Below are 8,131 nucleotides of genomic sequence, written 5' to 3' on the forward strand. Positions count from 1 at the left end.
TTTTGTGACTAAATATGGACCTTCTGAAGAGTGTATTGGTATAAGTGTGGTCTTCCTTATAAATGGCCTGTTAGCCTTCCCCTCCTCTTCCTCCAGTGGGAATACTAATATCATTGCATCTGCGTCTCCCAGGGGAAATCAAGCTTTGCCTGGCACGTGCAGTCATGTGATTGCAAAGGGGGCAGGCTTTGTATCCTCATGAGTCCTCGGTCTTCCACGTAAAGCACCATCTGTTCTGTTCCCCACTGTTACAGGGCAGTGGGAGGAGGCATCACAGTGAAAATAAATAAAATAAAAAGAAAGAAATTCATCATCAAAACCCTGAGGATTAATGGAGTCAGAGGCTCACTGCTCTGAATGAAAATTCATCTTCACCTGTTCCAGTGCAGGGCTGCCTCTGTGGCGCTTGACAAATAGAGGTTCCCGGGGTGCCATAAATTCAGCAATAGGCCCAGTCCCTGTAGAGTTGCGAAGCTTTCCCAAGATGGGCTTGTGACTGTTCCCGCATCCCAGCACATTGTGGGCACCAGAGACCCCCTCATTAACTGAGTAAAATGTAACTGGCACTCTTTCCTCCTAGCCTGCTCTCAGCCTTTGTTTTGAGCCATTTGCAGATTTCCAAAAGACGACTCTACTTAGTGATTTGTGCCTACTGAAGATGCCAGAGGCAGGGACGTCAATTAACTAATGAATTTGAACAAATACTAAGTTCTCAGTACTGTGCTACATGGGGAGGGGAAAAAAAAAAAGAAGAAGCCTTTACTCAAGTAGCTTGCCATCCAGTTGGGGGTGCCAGATCTATTTCTCAACAACTGTGTGTTGGGCGCCTATCTGCCAGTCCCCACAGGCACTGCAGATGCCCTCCTCATCATCAGACCCACCCGTGTGGCCGGGAAGGCAGGACACCTGTCCTTTAAGTCAGGGCCTCTTCTTTTCCTTCTTCTGCAACTTCCTGGTTGTTCTCAGCTGAATCTGCCTTTGCATAGGGCATTTATTAATTAAATTCCTTTTATATGAATACCACATCTTCATCACTCAGAAGTACTGTTTTGCAACCCTTAAATTACTATTTTATATCTTGCTTTATAGTTAGACTTGAGCTGAAATAAAGTTTCATTTACATCTGTCAAGTTAGAGAATTGTTACACCACCCCAAGCATTTTCTTAGCTGTGGCGCTCCCTTCCTGGGTTGGTTCCCATAGTTGTACCATATCGCACCATGAGAAGAATGACTTCATCACACGGCACTCATGAAATTACGCCCCTGTATCGGAGGGGCCGACCTTGGTGTCTTCACCTGCAGCACACACCCATTAGCCCTGAGCTTTGTGCGTAAGGGCTGGGTTAGGTTTAAACTGAGTGGATCTGAGATCCTGTTGGTTATTATACTGAATTTACAGACTTAATGGGAAATTTATTCCTTGGTTACTTAAAAAGTCCAATTTTAAAACTTAACCAAGAGCTCCTTCCTTTGGGTAAATTGAGACTGGTAGCTCTGGTATAAAGGTTGATTATGGCCGTGCGTGGTGGTGCACGTTTGTAATCCCCGCACTTGGGAGGCGAATCGCACAGGTTTGAAGCCAGCCGCGCTGGTTTAAGAGACCCTGTTTCCAAATTTAAAAAATAGTATAAGGTAGGTCTGAGAGTATAGCCCGGAGGTAGAAGGGTTTCCAGGAACCCCAGTACCACCAAAAAATAAATAAATAAAGGTTGATTATGACTCAAGACATAGATGTTAAATAGCTGGTTTATGCAGAATAAATATCCTCTTCTCACAGCTACATGATACCGGGCTCTGTATCTGTAACTTCTATCTTATGAGACTTTTTCATTTGAATAATTTGGTATAAAGTGATTCATGGTAAAAACTCTTCAGGAATTTAAAGAAAAAATATTGATTAAAAATATTTGAGGAGCCGAGCGTGGTGGCACACACTTGTAATCTCAGCATTTGAGAGGCTGAGATAGGAGGATCTCAGTTTGCGGCCAGCCTCAGCAACTTAGGTCCTCTGCAACTTAGTGAGACCCTGTTTCGAAATAAAGAATAAAAAATAGGGCTGGAGGGGTATCTCAGAAGTAGAACCTGGGTTCAATTTAATTCTTAGCGTAGGGAGGGAGGAAACTGAGGCCGCAGGTCAGTGGTGGAGCATGCGCTTAGCCTGCATAAGGCCTGGGATCAGTCCCAGCATCATTCCCCACCCACCCACAAAAGGAGGTCATAATCCTAGCACTGCGTTGCTCCAGAGCCTCAGCAAAGACCATCCTCTCTCCACCTTCCTCCTTGTCGCTGGCATCCCTCAGGATGCAGAATAGCAGCGGAGTCTCAGAGAACACCCCAAGATGGGGCCTCAGCCCGTAGCAGCTGTCCCGTGATTGGAATAGATATTTTATTTCTCTCTGCCTTTTCCCCTACTCTCCATTCATTCTTCAGCTATTTAACATTTATAGTCTTGTTAGCCTGCTGAGAAACCCCTCACCACCGAAGGCAGAGATGGAGTTCCCAAGGGGTCTGTTTTAGCTTAGAAAATGTCTGCCCTTGGCTCACTTAGAGCGGCCGCCTTGCCCGTGCGGTATGCACTCGAGCTGGTGCCCAGGCTTGTCGGATAGGTGGTGTGAAGGACCGCGGAAGCTGCCCCAGCTTGCAGCCCATCGCAGCCTGGCTTCTGCCGTGGGCTCTGCCACTCCACAGCGTGAGCCTTGAGTCAGAGCGCCACCGAGGGGCAGAGACGTGGGGAGCACAGCCGCTCTGCAGAAGGAGAGATGTCACCGCTAAGTCCCTGAAAGCAGGCCGCTGGGCACTTCTGCTTCCCCTCACGATGTAGAGAACTGCGGGAGAATCAGCACTCACCCTAACAAAAGAAAAAGACGGATACTCTACAAAGACCCGGATCCCTCAGAGAGCATCAGTTGTGTAGCATCCAGAGCGGCCAGCCTGCAAGACACAGACTGCGCCACTGTGGCGGAGCCCCCGCAGGGGCGGCCACGAGAAACAGGTAAGAAGGAAGTCGCTGGCCAGGCGTGCTGGTGCGTGCCTGCGATCCCACTATGTGGGAGACCCAGGAGGAGGACTGCAGGTTCAAGGACACCCTCACAACTTAGCAAGACCCTGATTCAAGCCCCAGCATGAGAGAGAATGAGAATAGGTAAAATTAATGAGTTCTCAAAGTGTACAAGCATAACTCTTTGGAACAGCTGGGACCCCCACACACATACCCAAAACAGTCCCCACTCGCCTTCTCTCTTCTGGGTGCCCCTGAGAGAAACAGAAGAGAGAGCGCCTCCGTCAGCTGCACACAGGTCTGAAACACTCCCCATTCCCTCAGCTCCTGTTTCTTTGTGTCCTACCATAAAAATAATAATAGTATTTGACACTTAAAAATGATATATACTTGCTGGGCGTGGTGGTGCACACTTGTAATCCCCGCGCTTGGGAGGCGGAGACAGGGGGATCTGGTTTTGCAGCCAACACCAGCTACTTAGGCCCTCGGCAACTTAGTGAGACCCTATTTTTTTTTTTTTTTTTTTTTTTTGGTGGTGGTACTGGGGTTCCTGGAAGCCCTTCTACCTCCGGGCTACACTCCCAGGCCTATTTTATATCTTTGAAATAAGGTCTCTTACGCCAGTGCGGCTGGCTTCGAACCTGTGTGATCCTCCTGTCTCCACCTCCCAAGCGCAGGGATTACAAGTGTGCGCCACCACGCCAGGCGACCCTATTTCAAAATAAAGAATAAAATCGGGCTGGGGATGTAGCTCAGAGGAAATATGCCCCTGGGTTCAATCCCAGTACCACCAGAAAAAGTACTTATTTAGTGATGTTTTCAAGTATGTATACGTTGTATCACATATCTAAATGGAGCTCATTAACATACGCCCCACTTCACCTACTATTCTTGAGGTGAGAACACTTAAAATCAACTCTCGGTGATCTTCAGGAGTCTAGTACATGAACTGTAGTCCCGTGTTGTATGGCCTCTCCCTTATCTCCCTTAACCACTCCCGCCCCCTGCCCAGGCAAATACTCACTGCTCTCAGACTAAGTAAAAGCAGAGCCTGCCCCTGGGTGGGAGGGATGAGAAGCTCCTGGCACAAAGCAGAGCTCTCCTGCTACCGGGCAGGAAACTGCAACCCAAGACACAGAAGGCAGAGTGTGGCCGGCCTCCTACAAATCAGCACCCCGAGGGCTGTCCTGAGAATGAAACCAGCCCACAGGGACAAGGCCTCCCACCTCATCCCCACTGTGAGCAGAGCCGGAGTCATGAGCAGCCATCATCTATTGACGGCAGAGGCAAGAGGGAAAGAGTGTAGAGAGACTCCTGACGTTCAGACAAGCAGAGAGGCTGCAAGCTGAAGGTGGAGGAGGAACCCTGAGAAAGCTCACTAGCGCCCTGGGCCCCCGAAGAGCAGCAGCCCATCGCTGGAGGAACAAGTATGAAGCAAACCCAGACCAGCTGAAGGACTAACGGGATTCGTCCAGAACCCCTGACGGCAGAAGGAAGAGACGTGTGCACCTCGGGTGCGTGGTGATTGGCTTTAGTCTCACGGCTCTCCTACCACATTCACTCAAAGATTATGAGACACAGAAAAGCAAGGCAATAACCTTTATCAGACAGTAAATTGGTAAGTAATAGAGGAAGTATTCAGCAAGGACATGGAAGACCTGAACAGTATCATTAACCAACTTGAGTTACTTGACAGCTGTAGAACAGAACCTTCCCTCTAATGACCAGAGTGCACACGGTAGACCATGCCCCGGGCCGTGACCCTCAGCAGATGTAAACTGGAGTGTGCAGACCGCTCTCTGACCATCAAGAACTGGTCAGAAACTAAGAACAGACGTGTCAGGAAAACTTCCAACTTAAAAATTTATTATAAATATAAATAACTTAGAAGTCAAAGATGTTTCAAGGGAAATTAAGTATTTTTAATGGAATGAAATGAAAACACTCAAAATATGTGGGCTAAAGCAGTGCATAGAGAGAAATTAAATGCTGTTATTAGAAAAAAAGAAAGGGCTCAAATCAGTGATCTAAGTTTATACTTTTAAAAAATATTAGAAAAAAGAAGTCCAAATTAAACCCAAAGTAAGCACAGATCAAAAAAGTCAGTAAAACCAAAATCTGGTTCTTTGTAAAGATAATGAAACTTATCGTACTCTTGCCAGATCACTCAAGAAAAAACAAAAAGAGGAGAAGCAGATCATCCAAGTGAGGAGCAGAGGGAGACATCAGCACATAACCCACAGATACTGCAAAGTAAATGAGGACATGAAGGGAGACATCAGCACATAACCCACAGATACTGCAAAGTAAATGAGGACATTACTAACAGCCTTCCAGTAAACTGGACAGACAAAATGGACAAATTTCTTGAAAGACACACAACCAAAGTTCTCTCCCCCACCCCAAGAAAAAGAACCAGGCATGGTGGCGTACACTTCTAATCCCAGTACTCAGGAGGCCAGGACAGGAGGATCGCGGTTTGCGGCCAGCATCAGCTACTTAGTGAGGCTTAATGAGACCTTGTTTCAAAGTGAATAAAACATAGGGCTGGGGGTATAGCTCAGAGGTAGAATGCCTCTGGGTTCAACCCCCAGTGCCGCAAAAATAAAAAGTGCATACGTGTGTGTAGAAAAGCTATTACAAAATCACCCTCCCTTCATGGTAAAACACAGCAGGAGTAATAGGGCACGTCCTCGACCTGAGGACAGAGCAGCTGATGTCCTGCCCAGCGTGGAAAGGCGCAGACGTCCCTCCGCTTCCTCCTTCCTGTCTGACGGGTCTGCATGGTGCTTATCTATTCTTTTTTGCTGGAGTTGGCTATTAACATATTTGTAATAAATTCTCAAGAGCAGAAATCTTGCTGTATTTTTGACAGGACTGATACAGTAAGATCTCAGTAAGACAACTCTGGAACAAGTTCCGGGCCCGTTCTGTCCCCTTTTGTGGGGGGAGGGGGAGGGAGTCCTGGGTTTGGTGTTATCTATATTTACAATTTTGTTTAAATAGAATCACTCCTGATGCATTCTTCTGACATCCTTTTTCTCCTTCAGCATATTTTGGAGATGACCCCGTATGGTATAAAGCTATAGTTTTCAGAGTTGAAGACATTTCACTGTCTAAGTAAACCGTGTTGTTTTTACAAGTGACTACTAGTGAGCTTTTGGGTTCTTGACGTTTGAGGTCACTTAGGAACGGTGCTGCTGCGTCCATCGTTACACACACCTCGTGGACACCACGGGCACAGCTTCTCAGGAGCACATAGCTAGCTGTGGGATCCTGGGCTGAGGTGGGTGTGTGTGTGTGTGTGTGTGTGTGTGTGTGTGTGTGTGTGTAGGCTCAACCTGTAATGCCTAATAATCCACGTACCTACACTCAAACCCTGGGGAGCTCCAGTCCTCGGTTCTCACGTTGTCAGTTCTGATTTCACAGGTCTAGTGGGTGTAAGACGGTGTGTCTTGGTCTTAACTCTGCTCCCCTGTTGTCACAGTGGGGCCTGTCTTTTCACGCGCAGCGCGTCGTGCCACTGCGTGCATCCCTGTGACCACCCGTGTCTGTCTTCGGTCCTCACGCGCAGCGCGTCTGGCCATCGCACGCGTCCCGTGTGCCCGCCGTGTCTGTTTTGGGTCCCGTTGTCTCCATCCTGTCGTGTCGTCGTTTCCTTGCTGATCTGATGGCAGCTCTTGTCATAAGCACGTCTTCCATTTGTGCAAAGGGGTAGAAGGTTCTCTTCCCGGCCCTTTGCCCGTTTGTCCATCCTGGGGCAGCACTGTGCTCCGTAAGTCTTGGTATCTGTTGGCTCTGATTCCCTTCCCTGTGCCTTGGACTTAATGACCCATTGGCGCCATTTTTTCCCTAAGATTCCCCAGAGGGTTTGACTACTAGACCAGTTTTTTTTTCCATTTACAAATTTTAAATCTCATTTAGTTACGTACTTAGAAAGACAAAGCAAAATGTTTTCCCTGACACTTAGACTACTTTTACCTTTCACCATGGCCTTCACACCTACCGTCATTCTGAGATCAATGTGCATAGATACTTAAACACTGTCTTTCTTTTTTTACTTTTTGCCTTGACCCTATTCTTAAAGAAAAGGATTGAGCAGAATATAGTGGCTCACACCTATAATCCCAGTGCCTGGGAGGCTGAGACAGGAGAATCACAGGTTCAAAACCAGCCTCAGCAATTTAGCAAGATTCTGCTTAAAAATAAAAAGGGCTGGAGATGTAGCTCCGAGGTAGAGTGCCGTTGGGTACAGTTGACCTAATAGCACCAAAAAAAAAAAGAATAGGGTTGGGATAGGGACTTAGCTGAGTGGTATAGTGCTTGCCTGGGGTTTGATCCCAGCACCCCAAAGAAAGAACAAAAATGTATAGTCAAAAAGCCTCACAATTAAAAACTAGATGTGTGTGTGTGAGTGTGTGTTTGTGTGTGTGTGTGTGTGTGTTTCTTGTGTTTCTAGGCAACAACAAAGGTAAATGTGATCTCCCTGAGACTTGAGGATGCAGGCCACAGCACAGCCTCATCTAAGGACGGTGGTCCCCAGCACTGTACAGCTGCTCCGCCCAGGGCTCCCTGCTGCAGCGGAGCTTCCTTCTCACCGCAGACTCGGCTTCACGCTTGTCGGTTTTCCTTTCAGCCGCTGCCTGTGAGTTTTTGGACATCGTGGAGCTGCTGCTCCAGTCCGGAGCTGACCCGACTCTCCGAGACCAAGACGGCTGTCTGCCGGAGGAGGTGACGGGCTGCAGGGCAGTCTCTCTGCTGCTGCAGCGGCACATGGCGGGCCAGGCATGACCGGAACGCTGAGCCGCGGCCAAGCGGCGGCCGCCCGGGGGGGTTCGGGGACGAAAGAAACCTGCAAAAATAATGCTTCTTTTACCCCTCGTGTTTGATATGCATTGGCTAATAAAATCAGTTCCTAGGAACTGGGGTTTTGAAGTCTCAGCAATTCATTCTACGTGCACACATTCTGGGAAGTACAGTTGGGTGATGAACATGTGTACTGTGCATAATATAATCCAATTCTGCAGAACATGCTCTGAAATTTATCACTGCTCTAGAGGGTGAGGAGAGGAGGAGACAGATCATATTTCACAATATTAAACATGGCTGCTCTTATAAAAAAAAAAAAACAT

At 47.7% G+C, this 8,131-nt stretch overlaps 1 protein-coding gene across 1 annotated transcript in view; it reads left to right on the plus strand.

The window, feature by feature from the left end:
- The window catches only part of ACBD6 (acyl-CoA binding domain containing 6), a gene marked incomplete at both ends in the record, with an annotated part of 162,503 nt that extends 154,713 nt beyond the window's left edge, over positions 1-7,790 (plus strand). The window contains one exon of the mRNA XM_080699482.1: positions 7,636-7,790. Within this exon, the coding sequence (XP_080555608.1) occupies positions 7,636-7,790 (155 nt within the window). The remainder of the gene's footprint in view (positions 1-7,635) is intronic.
- Positions 7,791-8,131: the final 341 nt, after the last annotated feature.

The sequence above is a fragment of the Muscardinus avellanarius genome (genome assembly GCF_963383645.1).
Source record: "Muscardinus avellanarius genome assembly, chromosome: 7".
NCBI classification, from domain to species: Eukaryota; Metazoa; Chordata; class Mammalia; order Rodentia; family Gliridae; genus Muscardinus; species Muscardinus avellanarius.